Raw genomic sequence first — 18,733 nt, 5'->3', positions numbered from 1 at the left:
ATCAAAGAGTGTTGAATGTTATCAAAGGATACCAGCCGAAGGTGGACCTTACACAGGTTGCTAACCTCAGTTAGACTTCAAAAAGAGACACAGCCGAAGGGTGACTCGATAAAGGATGAAACCAGCCGAAGGGGAATCCGATCCTAGTTTGCTAACCTCAGTTAGACTTCAAAAAGAGACACAGCCGAAGGGTGACTCGATAAAGGATGTAACCAGCCTAAGGGGAAACCGATCCTTGTTTGCTAACCTCAGTTAGACTTCAAAAAGAGACACAGCCGAAGGGTGACTCGATAAAGGATGTAACCAGCCGAAGGGGAAACCGATCCTAGTTTGCTAACCTCGGTTAGACTTCAAAAAGAGACACAGCCGAAGGGTGACTCGATAAAGGATGTAACCAGCCGAAGGGGAAACCGATCCTAGTTTGCTAACCTCAGTTAGACTTCAAAAAGAGACACAGCCGAAGGGTGACTCGATAAAGGATGTAACCAGACGAAGGGGAAACCGATCCTAGTTTGCTAACCTCAGTTAGACTTCAAAAAGAGACACAGCCGAAGGGTGACTCGATAAAGGATGTAACCAGCCGAAGGGGAAACCGATCCTAGTTTGCTAACCTTGGTTAGACTTCAAAAAGAGACACAGCCGAAGGGTGACTCGAGATCTAAAAGGGTATGCCAATAATCATTGGACTTGGCGAAACACAAGAACTACAAGGTTCCTTCAGGCCGAAAAGTGGGATGTAACCCTACAAGAGTGACAATCATTCGAATTGCCACACACAAAGTATGGGTTATCCAAACGATTGAACTCAGCAAACGGGAAATCACCAAAGAGATAATGATCTTTGTGCAGAATGACTTTGTATCCAATCCACACTGGAGAGAGAAAATGAGACTTCTTTTGGGGATATATTACCTTGTGCCTTTGGAGCACATGCCCGTTTGGCTTATGCATTGGTGCATGCTTGATTTTTCTCATAGCGTAATGCTCCATATTCATGGAAATGCTACACATTTTGTAAATGCAATATGAATGCGATGATTACTATATGCAAGAGATGATGGATGGACATCGGAGGGAGCCTTCCGTCCTAAGTACTCTGTGGGGGCTTCCTCTTGGCGCCCTGACTTTGCGAGGCCACACCAGATAATTTCTTGACCGACCCTTAATGTGTCGCTTCTGCAGGGAAAAACTTGCGCCAGATGATTTGTGGGGAAGGAGACACGATGACACTTTTGAGAGACATTATCGTGATCATGTTTGGAAACTTTGAAGATTGCACCTCCCCTTTTGAACTTCCACATCTTTGTCGAAGCATGAGGGAATCTAATCAACACTGCGGAGCATTTGAACCTTGGATGAGAGCTCTTCAGAGGAATGAACTCAGGTTTTTTTTTTTTGAAGGAAATGAGACCTTTGGGTTCTTGAAGCGTAGGTGCTGGCATCTGACTGTGCTGAATGATCGGATCTTCCTGCAAAACAAATCAAGCAAATATGCCCCAGGTATGATGGTTCTACCTCGTCCATCATCCCAAGTACTCAAAATCTTTAAGCAATTCTATTTGTTTTAGCTCATGTTCTTTTTGTAGGACCTTAATGTTAGAAATGCAATGCTTACCAAAATAACTGGACGTTTTTGTAAACAAAACAGTAAAAATAAAACGATGTAGGAATTTTTTTTTGAGTGAAGAATCTTTTTATTAATGAAAAGAAGTGCCTAACATAGGCGAGTACATCAGGAAGCGGCCTCCTTGAGGAGGTGGCCACCAAAAAAAAAAAAGAAAACCAACAGCATTTACAAACATGGCAACGTAAGAAAAGATTCCATTGGGTTCCAATCTTGCTATGCCTTGCAGATCTTCAATATTCCTTCTATTTTGCCTTCCGAAATGGATGAATGAATTGGTCCTTTACCCTTCTGAGGCCTCCAATTGTGCTGACTAGTTATACTCAAAGATCCAATGCACGACGCAATCATTCGCTTTTTGTCCCTCTTTTGCCTGGATCGCCCTTTCGGGTTTTCAATCCACCAGGACCCCTTTTTTGCCTAAGTCGCCCTTTCGGGTTTTCAACTTAGCGGGTGTACTTTATTTCTTTTTCATTCTTTTCCTGATCTTTCTTTTTCTTTTATTTTATCTTGATCAGGTCTATGCGAAGTATTTTTTAACTGCGTCGGCATTTACGGGAAGTGGGAAGTCTTCGCCATCCATAGTTGAGAGGATCATGGCACCACCTGAGAAGACTTTCTTTACGACATAAGGCCCTTCGTAATTCGGGGTCCACTTTCCCCTAGGATCATTGTGAATAGGCAGGATCTTCTTGAGCACAAGGTCACCAACCTGAAAGTGTCGAGGACGAATCTTCTTGTCGAAGGCTCTCTTCATCTTCTTCTGATAGGCTTGCCCATGGCATATGGCTGCTAGTCTTTTTTCCTCGATGAGGTTCAGTTGATCAAATCTGGTCTGAATCCAATCAGCTTCACTGAGCTTCACATCCGTCAATACTCTTAGTGAAGGAATCTCGACCTCAACCGGAAGAATAGCCTCCATGCCATATACTAACGAGAAGGGAGTTGCCCCTGTGGAAGTACGTACCGAAGTACGATATCCATGTAAAGCAAAGGGCAACATCTCGTGCCAATCCTTATAAGTGACCACCATCTTTTGCACAATTTTCTTGATATTCTTATTGGCCGCTTCAACTGCGCCATTCATCTTTGGCCTATACGGGGAGGAGTTATGATGCGTGATCTTGAAATTCTCACATAATTCCTTCATCATCTTATTATTGAGGTTGGATCCATTATCAGTGATAATTCTCTCAGGAACCCCATAACGACAAATTATATGGTGCTTGATGAAGCGAGTCACTACTTGCTTGGAGACATTTGCATAAGAAGCAGCTTCAACCCACTTGGTGAAGTAGTCAATAGCAACAAGGATTAAGCGATGTCCGTTAGAGGCGGTGGGCTTAATTTCCCCAATCATATCGATGCCCCACATAGCAAACGGCCAAGGAGACGTCAACACATTCAGAGGAACCGGAGGTACATGAACCCTATCGGCATACACTTGGCATTTGTAACATACCACCACATGGTTGAAACAATCATGTTCCAAGGTCGACCAATAATAACTTGCTCTCAATATTTTTCTAGCCATGGTGTGCCCACTTGCATGTGTACCAAAGGATCCTTCGTGTACCTCTTGCATGATCTTTGCTGCTTCGTGTCTATCCACGCATCTAAGCAACACAGAATCAAAATTCCTCTTGTACAACACACCTCCGGCAATGAAGAACTTGGCAGATAGTCTCTTCAGAGTTTTCCTATCCGTAAGGGAAGCACCCTCAGGATACTCTTGGGTCTCCAGAAACTTCTTGATGTCGTAAAACCATGGTTTCTCATCCGGCACGTTATCAATAACGCCACAGAATGCAGGCTCATCCAACCTCTTGATCACGATTGAAGGCGCTTCATTATCCCATTTGACTTTGAACATGGATGCTAAAGTGGCCAAGGCGTCAGCCAAATGATTTTCCTCTCGAGGGATGTGATCAAAGGTAATCTCATCAAAGTATTGAGCCAGTTTCACGACATGTTCTCTATAGGTAATCAAATTGGGGTGGCGTGTTTCCCAATCTCCGTTGATGTGACTAATCACCAAAGCAGAATCTCCATAAACTGCGAGGTTTTTAATCCTCAAATCAATGGCTGCCTCAATACCATATATGCAAGCCTCGTATTCAGCCACATTATTAGTACAATCAAAACAAATCCTGGCCGTAAATGGAATATGAAAACCTGTTGGAGAAGTAAGCACAGCCCCAATACCATTACCCAATGCATTAGAGGCACCATCGAACACGAGCGTCCATCGCGCCCCTGGTTCAGGTCCTTCCTCTTGATCTTGACTTTTGAAAGTCTCTGCCACGCACATTATATCTTCATCAGGAAACTCAAAGTACATAGACTGGTAATCGTCCACAGGTTGATGCGCAAGATAATCAGCAATTACACTACTTTTAATGGCCTTCTGAGTAGTGTATTGTATGTCATATTCTGTCAAGATCATTTGCCAACGGGCAATCCTCCCTGTCAATGCCGGTTTCTCAAATATATACTTGATTGGGTCCATCTTTGAAATCAATAAAGTGGTGTGAGTCAACATATACTGTCTCAGTCGGCGAGCAGCCCATGCCAAAGCACAGCAAGTTTTCTCGAGTAGTGAGTATCTTGATTCACAATCGGTAAACTTTTTGCTAAGGTAATAAATTGCGTGCTCTTTTCGACCGGACTCGTCATGCTGACCCAGCACACACCCCATTGAATTCTCGAGAACCGTCAGGTACATAATCAAAGGTCTACCTTCCACTGGAGGCATGAGGATTGGAGGCTCTTGCAAATACTCTTTAACCTTATCAAACGCCTTTTGACAATTGTCATCCCACTTTATTGCCTGATTCTTTCTCAATAGCTTGAAGATAGGTTCACACGTGGCAGTAAGGTGTGAGATGAACCTTGCAATATAATTCAACCTTCCCAAGAATCCACGAACCTGTTTCTCAGTTCTCGGCTCAGGCATCTCTTGTATAGCTTTTACCTTGGCGGGATCGACCTCGATACCCCTTTCACTTACGATGAAACCAAGCAACTTTCCTGATCTCACTCCGAAAGTGCATTTATTGGGATTCAACCTTAACCTGAACTTTCTTAACCTTTCGAACAATTTCTTCAGGTGAATAAGGTGTTCATCTTCTGTATGGGACTTTGCGATCATGTCATCCACATAGACCTCAATCTCTTTATGAATCATGTCGTGAAACAAAGTCACCATAGCTCTTTGATAGGTTGCCCCAGCATTCTTCAACCCGAATGGCATGACCTTGTAACAAAAGGTGCCCCAAGGTGTAATGAATGTTGTCTTTTCCATGTCCTCGGGTGCCATCTTTATTTGATTGTAACCAGAAAAACCGTCCATGAAGGAGAAAACCGAGAACTGAGCAGTATTATCTACCAATACATCAATGTGAGGAAGCGGGAAATCATCCTTCGGGCTCGCCCTATTCAGATCTCGATAGTCGACACACATTCGTACCTTCCCATCCTTCTTAGGTACAGGTACGATGTTGGCGACCCATGGTGGGTAAATTGTTACAGCAAGAAAACCTGCATCAAACTGCTTCTGAACCTCTTCCTGGATTTTCTTGGACATATCAGGACGTGTTCTCCTGAGTTTCTGTTTAACGGGCGGAGAATTTTCTTTAAGGGGTAGCCTGTGCACAACAATATCAGTATCTAATCCAGGCATATCTTCGTAAGACCAAGCGAAGATATCAGAATACTCCTTCAACATTCCAATCAACTTTTCTTTCACATTATCATTCAAAGAAGCCCCTATTTTAACCTCCCTTCTCGTCTCTTCGGTGCCAAGATTCACCGTCTCAATAGGCTCTTGATGTGGCTCGATCACTTTCTCTTCTTGTTTCAACAATCTGGCCAACTCATCAGGCAATTCACAATCTTCTTCATCCCCTTCTTCAGCGGTGTAGATAGGATTGTCAAAGTCATAACGAGGCATAGCAAGATCGTTGTCAACAGAATCTGGAGGAGAAGTGGATCTGCATGGATTATGATTTATGCTTTATTTTAGAATGGAGGGATGATGATGAATAAGAAACGTTGCCATTTTTTTTATTTATTAATTATAAATGTAAAAGTAAAAAAACGAAAGACAGGGAACAAAATATTTGAATGCAAAAACGTCCTTTTATTAATGATTTTAACATTGAAAAACAACAATTGAGGCCCTACATGTGTTCACTGTGTCTTGGGCAGAACACAGGAATTATTGCATGATAAACAAAAACAAACAGTATTACTTTTGATCAAGAGCAATTGAGATGATGTCTTCAGATGACCAGTTGAGAAGCTTCTGTCCCGGGACACACGGCTTGATCCATTCTTCAATGTCATAATCACTATCCATATCATCATCAGCAGCGCAAATATGATCCTTGACGATGCCAGCACTAGAGAACTTGATCGGAACGAAGGTTCCGGGCTTCTTGGAGGCCTCATTAGATGAACTCTGACCCAACTGATATCCAATCCCACATTTATCCTGCTTGATTGGTAGATCCAAGACTCGGCCCCATCCTTCAGGATGACCAGATTCAACCACAGCTTTAGCTTCCTTTAGTGAAGACATGGGAGCCTCCAACTTCTTATTGTCAACATAAGGGATCTTGACAGTCTGGACAGCCTCAAAGGCTTGGCAAGGCGTCTCGTGGACCTCTCCTTCCACATCAATATACCTGAAGGACGCAAGATGGCTTACCACGTGTTCTTCCTCCCCACATATTGTGACTATCTTTCCTTGAGTCGCGAATTTGAGTTTCTGATGCAATGTGGAAGTCACGGCCCCAGCAGCATGGATCCATGGACGTCCCAGGAGACAACTGTAAGACGGGTGGATATCCATCACGAAGAAGGTAATAGTGAAAAGCTGAGGGCCTATCATTATTGGCAAGTCAACCTCCCCAAATACTGATCTCTTTGACCCATCAAAGGCTCTCACTGTCAATTCACTTGGCCTTATCTCGACACCAGAATAATCTAGCCTCATCAAAGACGACTTCGGCAATACATTCAGAGAAGATCCATTATCCACGAGAACACGAGATAACATAGTCCCTTTACATTCCACTGATATATGCAAAGCTCTATTGTGGTTTCTACCTTCGGAGGGCAAGTCTGCATCAGTGAATCCCAATCCATTACCAGCATTGATGTTTGACACCACCCCTTCAAGTTGATTCACTGAGATCTCTGGAGGGACGAAAGCAGTGCTTAAAAGTCTCAACAAAGCGTTTCGATGTGTCTCCGAACACAAGAGTGTTAGGAGTAAATTAATGGTAAATTCATGTGTTAATATAAGTGATTTCTTCTCTAAACCAATGCAAAAATGTGATGAATCCATAGGTTTTTATTAAGAATTGAACTGAATAAGTTCAGTTCGTGCGTAAAGCAAATCGAATCACTTGTGGGTGTTATTGTTGCAGGTTTTGAGCTGAATAAGAACTTAAGAAGAACATGAGGAGGAAAGAAAGCTGGAAGTCTCAAAGGCTGAAGAAAAAGATGGAAAGTACAAAGGGCGCGCCGCGAGAGTTCCTAGGCGCGCCGCGAAAATACTTCTGTTTGAGGGGCGCGCCGCGCCAGCCCGTTGCCGCGCCGCGGCCTCGGCGTTAAAAGCCCAAAAGTTCTGTTTTAAAGCCCTAGTTTTCCAAGTGGTGATATACTTTTGTGGGAGCGAAATTAGGAGATCTATCTGATTCTGAAGCTGAGAACAACAATTGAAGGTGGATTCTTTACCAATCGAAGACATTCTATTGATGAAGATGAATTCCTCCATTGATTCTTGTATGTTCTTCATGTCTATGGAGAGCTAAATCCCTCTTGTTGAGTCTAAGGTAGTAGTTAACCTATGAATATACATTACCATTGATTAATTCCTGTGAACAATTGTTTGAATTTATTATCAATAAGAAACCTTGTTTTTAATTTACATCATTGTTGAATCTTTGATCGAAAGAAAGGATTTAACTTTTGCCCTAGGTTACTATATTGATTCAATTGCAATTTGCAGAGATGGAATTGTAATTGGGTTTTCATAATTATCGTTCTTAATTACTATTATCGTTATTGTGATTTGGAGAGATCGAATCTCATACCGGTAAAAGTTATCTAATTTGATTTGCAGACATGGAATCTTATTTGAGGATAAGTGAAGATAATGATTCAAAGGATTGTTCTATTGAGAATTAATTGATAATTGTATAGGATTAGGTTGATGAACCCTAAAGACTCAACATCTTTCTTTAATTGTTAACACAAAGTCCTTTACTTGCTTTTATTTTATTATTTGCTTTTGATATTATTATTAGTATAAAACAAACCAAACCAAATTTCTTAACTCAAAATAAACAACTATAGAACGGCAGTGATATTAACCAATCCCTGTGGATACGATATATTACCGAAAATATTTACCCACAAATACTTTCAACAAATTGGCGCCGTTGCCGGGGATTGGTGTCAATATTGCATGCATTGCAATAGTTCTTATTTTGAGTTTTAATTTTTATTTTCTCTATTTGGTTGTTTCACGTGTTTGCTAGTTTTGCAGAAGATTGTGTATGCGCAGCAAAGTTTCTAGCGATCAACTTCTTTTTGATCCCGAGATCGAAAGGACCGCTAGGAGGTTAAATAGCAAAGCACGAAAAAGAGCGAACATAGCAAAAGCAAGAGACAACGCAACCGCGACATCGTCACAACAACTTGAAACCATTGACGAGTCGCAAGAAGGATTCTTCTTTCACGAACTATTCACGGAGGAAGAACCGGAAGTTTTTATACAACCTACTGTTGGCAACATGGCTGCTAATGGTCCATGTGCTAATAGTCCAAGACTCAATCCTCAGTTCGCGAGAACTGCCGCCAACGGGCGACCGACAGAACTGAAGACCGGTATCATACAATTGATTTGTGCAAGTCCTTTCGCCGGATTGGACCATGAAGACCCGTACACGCATCTTACTCGATTCTATGAGTTAGCGGGTACTACGGGTGTCGCTCAAGCTGATGAGGAAGCATTATTTAAGAGGTTGTTCCCACACTCTTTGCTATCTAAGGCAAAGGATTGGTATCTGGATCAACCCGAGGTAGTGATGACAAATTGGAACACATTGGAAGAAAAATTTCTGGAAAGGTTTTACTCTCAAAACCGATTCTTCGAAGCAAAAACAGCAATAGCAGTATTTTCTCAAGGTAGTAATGAATCTTTGAATGAAGCATGGGAAAGGTATAAAGCTATGTTGATAAAATGCAAAGGACACGGTTTTTCAGACGTTGACCAAATCCATATGTTCCGTAACGGTCTCACAGCTACAAACAAGACACTTTTGGACGCCACAGCTGGTGGTTCTCTCATGTCCAAAACACCTGAAGAAGCTACTCAGATAATAGAGTGAATGGCTCTAAATGATCGTCAAGGCAATCATGATCGAACGGTAAGAGATAAGAAACCCGGAATGTTAGAGTTGAACAACAGTGATGCTCTACTTGCTCAGAACAAATTGCTAACTTCACAAGTGGAACTTTTGACACAACAAATGTCTAAATTACCACAACAGATCAAGGAGCTGAACTGGGTATCTAATTCATATCAAGTTGCTAAGTGCGAATTGTGCAAGGGAGATCATCAAACAGGATTCTGTCCACCAGTGCAAGAAGAAGAAGAAGTGAATTACATGAACAATAACCAAGGACAAAGGCAGAATCAATATCAGAACCAGCCATACCAACAAGGTTATCCACCAAGATACAACAACCAAGGGTACCAACAAAGACCACCGAATCAAGGGTATCAACAACAAGCATTCCAACCATACACTCAACAACCACAACAACAGCAAGGAGGACAATCCAAGTTGGAGGAGACAGTGAATCAGTTCATTCAAACATCAGTAATAAATCAGAAGAACCAGGAAGCGGCAATTAAAAACCTGCAAACTCAAGTGGGGCAAATAACACATCAACTTACTCTACAGGCACAAGGAGCCTTACCAAACTCAACCGAAAAAAAACCGCAAGACCAGGAGAAAATTAATGCTGTTACAACAAGGAGTCAAAGGGGTTCAGAATCGGAAAAAGAGAAAGAAGAGACAGGTGACCCTATGGCGATGGAGGTAGATCTGGAAATAAGAGAGGACCTAAAAGAGCCAGAAGTTGTAATACTACCAATGAAACCAGTTGAAGAAAAAAATAAGAAAGATGTTGAACAGGTGATTAAACCATCCCTCCCTTTGCGAGTAACAAAGAAGGATTCAAAAGAGAAAGACGTTCGGAAATTTACGTCCTTGTTCAAAAAGTTAGAAGTGAATTTACCTTTCTTTGAAGCACTGGAACACGTACCTGTGTATAAGAAATTTATGAAGGAGGTATCGGCGAAAAAAAGATCACTAGAGGGAGAACCAAAAATGGCAATCGAAAAATGTAGTATAGTCGCTGCAGCAAGAAAAATCCCAATTAAGAGAAGAGACCCTGGGGCGGTGGCGATACCATGCACTATCAAGAATATATCATTTAAAAAGGTACTTCTCGATTCTGGCTCTAGTGTGAGTCTAATGCCGTTATCCATTTTCAAAAGGCTTGAATTAGACAAGATTAGTGAAAGTAAGTCGCAATTACGGTTCGCCGATCACACTATTAAGAAATCTTATGGAGTAGCGGAAGATGTACTAGTAGAAGTTGATAAGTTTGTTTTCCCTGTTGACTTCCACATCATGGACATTCCGGAAGATGAAGAAACTCCGATCCTTCTTGGGAGACCCTTTTTGTCGACAGGACGCTGTAATCTTGACATTGAAAAGGGGACGCTAACGCTAAAATCATTTGATGAAGAAGTAACCTTGAAGATGCTGGGAGTCAAGAAACACAGGTCAGGGGTAAATGAGAAAAATTCAACTGGTATACCGGAAGGTGCACAAGAAAACAAAAATCTCAAAAACCTCCAAGAAAAAGTCTCTAACATATCTTCTCCAATGAAACCAAATTATGATGATGTCAAAAGTCAAAAGAGGGCTAAGGAGAGTGATAAGAATGGGGAAGATAAAGTGAAGAGAAAAGCTATCCATGCTTTTTATCTTCATGAGTTTGTGGGTATGGAAGTACAAAGTAGCGAGTGTTGGAAAAGGAAATACCCTCCATAAAACAAGGGGTATTGGACCGTCGAGCCATGCGACGTTAAACGAAGCACTTTGTGGGAGGTAACCCACACTTCTAATGTTTTATTTTTGTCTATTTTTATTTCAGGAAATAATAAGGGAACCTTTCTGGTGAAAGCTAGGAGGAGGCAAGTAATATTGTAATACCCTCTGTGAGTCAACCCTCTCGGGCTTGTTACGAAACATTGAGGTCAATGTTTAGTTTAAGTTTGGGGGTGGATTTACTCTTTGCATTTTTTATGTTCAATTTTATGTTTTTATGTCTGTTATGTACTCCCAGTTAGAGTAAGTAGTCCCGTAACAAAGCGAGAACCTCAAGCGAAGTATCAACAATGAAGCAACATGTATGAAAAGTGGTAGGAAGTGAATGTTCAAAAAAATTTTCACTTTCACTTTCTTTTTCAATAAGTAACAAAGCAGGTATGAATTTTTGAACTCAAACTCTTAATGTGTGCAATGAAACTTAAGGTGTTAGTAAATACTGTCAGAAGTTCTTTATGGTACATTGTTTGTTGGATCGGCTTAGCCTTAACCATTGTGAGGAAAGCTTTCCATTGTTTACTATATGCAGGAGACCATCAATTATTTTGACGTGTTTGTATCATGCTAAACCGTTTGTTGCATCGTTTGTGGAAATCTGTGAAAGTGATTGAGGCACTTGTTTGAATCTGAGAGTTCTTTTAGCCTATTCCAATGAAAAAACTTATTTGCTTCTGTGAGAGTGTGATCCTTTGCTAACCATTCTTTGAGCCTGAGGTCAAGGTAAGTATCATAATATGCACCAAGGAAATACCTGGTGAGTTTGATCTCAATAAAAAGTTTTGTTTTGGACCATCAACCATAAAATTTGGTGATGTGTTTTCTCTTTGACCTTTTTAGAAAGTAGGGGAGCATTCATATAATCTAAATACAGGTTGATCTCCAAGTTGGGGAGATTCACTCTCAAAAGAAGAGTAAGTATATGTGGTAATTGGTGAAAGGCTAAAGAATTCGTAGCTTGAAAAAAAAAAAAAAGAGAAAATTGATGGAAAAAGAACAACGTTTGAATATAATAGTTGTTGAAAAAAAGTGAGAGAGAAAAACCAAGCTACGAATGGAAAAGATGGACAGGTAAAGGAAGTAGAGTTTTAGAGAAAAAGAAATAAGTTATGAATTGGATGCTTCCCTATATTAGGAACAACCCTTGATTATCTTCTTTTCTTTGAATCTAAACCACATTACAACCATAGAAAGACCTTCTGATTCTCAGATTCCACAAGACTTGACGCGAGCAATTTGGTGAACGTATGATATGGATCTTTGTTGATTTAATTGTTTGGATGAGTGTTTAACCCCTCTTTTATTCATCATACTTTTTGATGAGAGTGATTAGTGCTGATTCAATTACAATTGTGTAGTGTTTTGAACTTCTGGAGGTAATTTGCTTTCAACGTTTGTTTCATGTGTATATTCTGAGTTTGCAGGTAGAAGAGGAGTATTTGACTTAGTTACTGGATTGAACCACTTGAGAAAAACTTTTTGAAAAACTTGTTGCTTGATTGTCGGTAAACTTTGCTGGAGGTAAGTAATTTTGTTTAGGGACAAACAAAACTCTAAGTTGGGGAGAGTTTGTTAGGAGTAAATTAATGGTAAATTCATGTGTTAATATAAGTGATTTCTTCTCTAAACCAATGCAAAAATGTGATGAATCCATAGGTTTTTATTAAGAATTGAACTGAATAAGTTCAGTTCGTGCGTAAAGCAAATCGAATCACTTGTGGGTGTTATTGTTGCAGGTTTTGAGCTGAATAAGAACTTAAGAAGAACATGAGGAGGAAAGAAAGCTGGAAGTCTCAAAGGCTGAAGAAAAAGATGGAAAGTACAAAGGGCGCGCCGCGAGAGTTCCTAGGCGCGCCGCAAAAATACTTTTGTTTGAGGGGCGCGCCGCGCCAGCCCGTTGCCGCGCCGCGGCCTCGGCGTTAAAAGCCCAAAAGTTCTGTTTTAAAGCCCTAGTTTTCCAAGTGGTGATATACTTTTGTGGGAGCGAAATTAGGAGATCTATCTGATTCTGAAGCTGAGAACAACAATTGAAGGTGGATTCTTTACCAATCGAAGACATTCTATTGATGAAGATGAATTCCTCCATTGATTCTTGTATGTTCTTCATGTCTATGGAGAGCTAAATCCCTCTTGTTGAGTCTAAGGTAGTAGTTAACCTATGAATATACATTACCATTGATTAATTCCTGTGAACAATTGTTTGAATTTATTATCAATAAGAAACCTTGTTTTTAATTTACATCATTGTTGAATCTTTGATCGAAAGAAAGGATTTAACTTTTGCCCTAGGTTACTATATTGATTCAATTGCAATTTGCAGAGATGGAATTGTAATTGTGTTTTCATAATTATCGTTCTTAATTACTATTATCGTTATTGTGATTTGGAGAGATCGAATCTCATACCGGTAAAAGTTATCTAATTTGATTTGCAGACATGGAATCTTATTTGAGGATAAGTGAAGATAATGATTCAAAGGATTGTTCTATTGAGAATTAATTGATAATTGTATAGGATTAGGTTGATGAACCCTAAAGACTCAACATCTTTCTTTAATTGTTAACACAAAGTCCTTTACTTGCTTTTATTTTATTATTTGCTTTTGATATTATTATTAGTATAAAACAAACCAAACCAAATTTCTTAACTCAAAATAAACAACTATAGAACGGCAGTGATATTAATCAATCCCTGTGGATACGATATATTACCGAAAATATTTACCCACAAATACTTTCAACAAAGAGCAACTGCAAGATCGAAATCGATTGAGTTTGACTCAATTGGTCAACCACTTTATACTCACTTTTCTTGATGATCTTTAGGAACTCTTCCATCTCTTTGGCCACAGTATCTTCAGAATTGGAGCTTTGCCCCTGGCCCACTGTATCCTCTACCACTCTTTTCCCTTTTGCTTGAGCTAGAGCTTCTGCATCGTCATCACGAGTATTCTGGGGAGGATTGAAAATACGACCACTTCTCGTCATTCTTCCAATGCCCACAACATTATCAACATCTTCTTTCTCAACCGGCGCTTTAACCTCATACTTGGCCCCTTGGTAGAAAACTTCTCCTCCATAATTCCATGGGATCGCTTTTTCACTATTATATGGGACGGGACCAGGAAGTGTAATAACCAAAGGAGGTGCTCTTGTAGGAATTGGAATCTTGGCAGGAGTATACAGGATAGATGCCACATTAACTGCGTTTTCAACCATTTCAGGACGTCGCACACGCTCAAACTGTAGATACCCACTATCCATCAACTATTGAATCCCATCTTTCACCTTATCACAAACTGATGAAGTGACCATGCAATTAGGACAGAATTCTCCACAACCAGCGTATAGTCTCATCCTCAACAATTCCTTCTTCAATAATGGCAACAATGAACCCAATTCGATCACATCCTTAACCAGGTGAGTGTCTTCAACAACCTCAATAGCATTTGCCGCATGGGTTCCATGGGGAGGCATAGGATTCTGAACAACATTAGGTCCTTGAGTAGGAGTAAACTCGATGGCTTTAGAGTCGAGAAGATCCTGGACTTTATGCTTCAATGCTTTACAGTTTTCAATATTATGTCCAGGTGACCCAGAGTGGAACTCACATCTTGCATTGGCATCCCAATTGGCAGGCAACTTAGCAGGAGTGGCCAAAGTCCTCAATTGGACCAAGTTCAAATCGAGGAGATATGGCAATACTTGTGCGTATGTCATTGGGATCGGATCAAAAGCTCTTTCTGGCAATTTCGGCCGTTGTTGGTACTGACGCGGCTGATACCCTTGTTGTTGATGTTGGAAGGGAGCATTTGGGATAGTCACAGCGGCTACTTGTTGATGAGCCTGATTTCTGCCACTACCATAGTAAGCAGCACTCGTTTCACCTTCTCTTTTCTTAGCAAACCCATTATATGGCTTCTTTCCACCAACCCCAGAGGAGGAACTAGCAGCACTTGGATTCTGTATTCTACCAGCCTTAATTCCACTTTCAATTCGCTCACCAATCATAACCAACTCGGAAAAACTTGAGGATGCAGAGCAGGCGGAGTAGTATTGACCCTCCAGAGTGTTGGTGAACAGGTCCATCATTTCTCTTTCCAACATGGGTGGCTGGACCCTAGCCGCCAGCTCGCGCCATTTCTGCGCATATTCTTTGAAGGACTCATTAGCTTTCTGGGATAAATTCTGTAACTGAGTGCGATTTGGTGCCATGTCAACATTATACTGATACTGCTTTATGAAGGCATCAACCAGGTCTCTCCAACTTCGGATGTGAGTTCTCTCCAACCTCATATACCATTCCAAGGATGCCCCAGTCAGGCTATCTTGGAAAAAGTGCATCAACAGTCCTTCGTCCTCAGAGTATACATGCATTTTGCGATAGTAAGCTCGGACATGTGTCTTAGGACAAGTGTTCCCCTTGTATTTCTCGAAGTCGGGTACCTTGAATTTCGGTGGCACACGGACGCCAGGAACTAAACCCAAGTCATTGATATCCATACCCAATCCTTGGCCTTCCATTGCCCTCATCCTTTCCTCCAGACCTCTAAACATCCTTCCAGCATCCTGTGGGAATCCCCATTCACTTTCAGGAAACAAATCCTCGTGTCGGTCCTCTTCCAACACGGGGATAGCAGCAGCCCTTCTGATTTGTTGTGTGGTCTGTCCTTCAAGGGTAGGCTGGGGAGGCCCACGGGGATTACCTTGATTAGCAGCAGGAGGAATTACACCAGGTCCTCCGATCACAGGTTCACCATTGACACGAATATCAGCAGGATTTCTTTGCGGGGGGTCCGCGACAACCTGAGCAACTGTGTCCATCCTGATTCTGAGTTCTTCTTGGCGATCAGCCATGTTTTGCATGACTTCCATGAACTGAGCCATCTGAGCAGTAACCTGAGTTCTCATCTGGATAAGATCTTCCCTTAACTGATCCATTTGCAGTGAGTGATTAGCCCTTGTGTAGTAGCGATGTGTAGGCGGAGGTGCAATTGCTGAAAGAGAAAACCTGATCAGTCAGATAAGAACACCATCTGATGTACCTGTTTGTGCATGATGTGCATGAGGTGCATGTGTGCATATGATGTGAGGTGCCATTTTCAGAGTATCCAAAATATTTAATATTAATCAAGAATGTTTAACAATGTGACAAAAGATAAGCATCAAGAGGAAACAAAAGACTCAAATTTCATTAATAATCTCTTTTTGAGTTTGGGCATACCCATACATTGACAAGATAGTTCAAACAACAGAAAAGACAAAGGACCCCATCCAACAAGCCTGGTGGTGGTCATGAAATACAAGCTCAAACACTAATCCATCTTGGTGTAAAACAAAGGTCCTCCTTGTTTAAAGTGCTCGTCGCTCCACTTCTTAGTTTCATCAAACATTTTCTTGGTCACTTCTCGATCTCTTTCTTTGACAAAACTTTGAATCACCACATCTTTACGAAACAACTGCCCATCTAACATATCACAGTGGACCACCAAGCTCTCACATCCTTTGCAATCAGGGAGGGTATTCTTTTCAGATGTACTTTCCATTTCTGCTATCTGGTTTCTGAGCTTTGCATTCTCTTCTGTTAGTCGAGCGGAACGGAGATGACTACCTTTAAGTTGTGTCTCCACGGCTATCCTTTGAGTAATTTCCTCTTCAAGCTTCTTCTCGATTGCTACCCTTTGGGTGGTTTCCTCTTCAAGCTTCTTTTTCAAACTCTTTACTTCGGCCCTAGCCTCTTTCTCTACTCTGAGCTTGTGAGCCCTTAAATCTTCTCTGTACTCTCGCTTGAGTTTTTCTTCTGCTTTCTTCACCGCTTCTTCTATAACCCTTTGATGGTCCTCAATACGAACAGTGGTAGCTCTTTCACCCTTTTCAGTTCTAGCCCTTTTTTGAACTCTAGAAGATCCTCCTTTCAGCATTTTAACCTCATGTGCTAATTCAGCCCTTTTCTGATCCACCAAGAAGTACTTTATTTTAGCGTCTTCCCCTTTTTCTCGCAACCTGATATTCTCCACATGTACTTGGTTGTACTCCTCAGCTGGTACAGTGGCAGTTAAAATCTCAGGTGGTTGTTCATATAGAGGGCTAACCTTCGGGAAAGGCAGCAGGCGCTCCTTAACTCTTTCTTCAACCCATTCAGTATAAGCTTTCTTAGCAATAGCATTCTTTCCCCCCAAGGTAGTTCGGTCTTCTGTATGAATTTTGTTCCACGCACTCCTTACTTTCTCCAAACCATCTGGATCGGTTCCTTTTTCAAAGCAAACGGACTCAAATATCTCTTTATCCAACGACTTGTCCTTCAGTACAAAACCCAACTGGCGCAGTGCTAGCTTCGGATTATAGTTGATAACTCCTTTTGTCCCTATGAGAGGAACATTGCCAAAACTGCCACATCTGGTTATAACTTGCTCGATGTCCGTTCGGAGGTGATACCAAACAATATCATTTACAGTAAGTCCCATAATCCTTTGGGGCCACTTCTGTGAATCTCTTGTAGTGACAAATGCTCCGCTTTTAGGCAAATGTGAAGAAAACCATTCGTACAGTATTGGCAAACAACCCCCAACTGATCCTTTTTTTCCATACCTAGAACGGATGGCATAATAAGTGTCGGCCAACAGAGTGGGTACAGGATTTTGATCCATGAAGAGACAAATGGCAGTGAGATCAACAAAATTTGGAATATTCGGGAACATCACTAATCCATAGATCATGACGGCCAAGAGAGCATTGAATTCTTTCCACTTTTCCTTATCAGCAAGGGTTTCAGCTTCCCTCATCAGAAATTTCACATAGAATCCATGGGTCCCACCATTAGGCTTCCAGTTATCCTTAACGTCCTTCATGCTCAAATAAAGAGCATCAGCAATGCGATCCATTTTGGGCTTCTAAGGTGCACACACAAAAGGAACCTTATGTTGAACTTTGATTTGAAGAATGTGTGCATACTCTTCGAGGGTAGGGGCTAGTTGGTAATCTTGAAAGGTAAAGCAGCGCAGCTCAGAATCATAAAACTGAAGAAGAGTGTAGAGACCCCACTCATCAATACGAGTAGTTAACATAAGCAGAATGTGGCCATAAGTCTTTCTGAATTCATCCAAATTTTGCCCAGTAACTCGGGTGCTCAATCGAACCAAAGGTGTTATATCCTCACGGTAGAAACTGCAAGAGAAGGTATGCTTCGTAGTCTTTTTGTTGACGGTCACACTGTTAGCCATTCTTGATGAGAAGTGTTGACTTTGGATACCTGAAAAATGGCATGCATATGAATGTTAATCTCTTTTCTCTTCTTTTTTTTCTTTTTTTTCTTTTCTTTTTTTTTTTCTTTTTTTTTTTTGAAATTAAACATGCTATGATGAGTATGATGCAATGAGAGGTCCTCCCCATATAGGAGAAGTGTATGTTGCTTCTGAACAAGATCGGATGTGGCAGGATCAAAAGTCTGGCATAGATACCACAAACCCATAAGAACCATAGTCACCAACAGAATAGAACGGTCACCAACGGTACCTGTCATGAATATCCCACCCCACTCACAGGTGAATCTAGGTCAAGGTAGGTCAAAAGGTCTCCAGCGTTAACAACTCTCCTGAAACACCGTCATTGTTGCAAATACATGCCAACAACGGTATCCCATTCGAGTCTCGGCTGGTCGTGGGTCTCATGATCGCAATCAACAGAACCTGACATTCTGTTGGCGTCATGACTATCCACTCTATCCTAGGTATCCTATGTGTCAACTCTGGCCTGGGTATTGGGCCTTTTACCTCATAAAACATCCCACCCAACCTGCAAAACAAAGCAGAAAAATATGTGCCCCCCACGGGGACCCATAGTATAGTCCAGATGCATGATATGCAAGCGGAAAATAAACATGATATGCAAGCATATATACAACATGTAAACAAATA

General features: G+C 41.2%; 1 protein-coding gene across 1 annotated transcript; it reads right to left on the bottom strand.

The window, feature by feature from the left end:
• Window positions 1–14,087: 14,087 nt before the first annotated feature.
• LOC131640875 (uncharacterized) lies at window positions 14,088–15,761 on the bottom strand. The gene has a single exon (XM_058911248.1). It carries the CDS (start codon window positions 15,759–15,761, stop codon window positions 14,088–14,090), a length of 1,674 nt encoding a protein of 557 aa, XP_058767231.1.
• Between the last annotated feature and the right edge of the window lie 2,972 nt (window positions 15,762–18,733).

The sequence above is a fragment of the Vicia villosa genome, unplaced genomic scaffold (genome assembly GCF_029867415.1).
Source record: "Vicia villosa cultivar HV-30 ecotype Madison, WI unplaced genomic scaffold, Vvil1.0 ctg.003356F_1_1, whole genome shotgun sequence".
NCBI classification, from domain to species: Eukaryota; Viridiplantae; Streptophyta; class Magnoliopsida; order Fabales; family Fabaceae; genus Vicia; species Vicia villosa.
The sequence above is the reverse complement of the archived record's forward strand: the minus strand, read 5'-3'. Positions and strand labels throughout refer to the sequence as shown.

Excerpts from the sequence above, each read along its gene's own strand:
- LOC131640875 (XM_058911248.1), bottom strand. The coding sequence starts at position 15,761 with ATGGATCAGTTAAGGGAAGATCTTATCCAGATGAGAACTCAGGTTACT.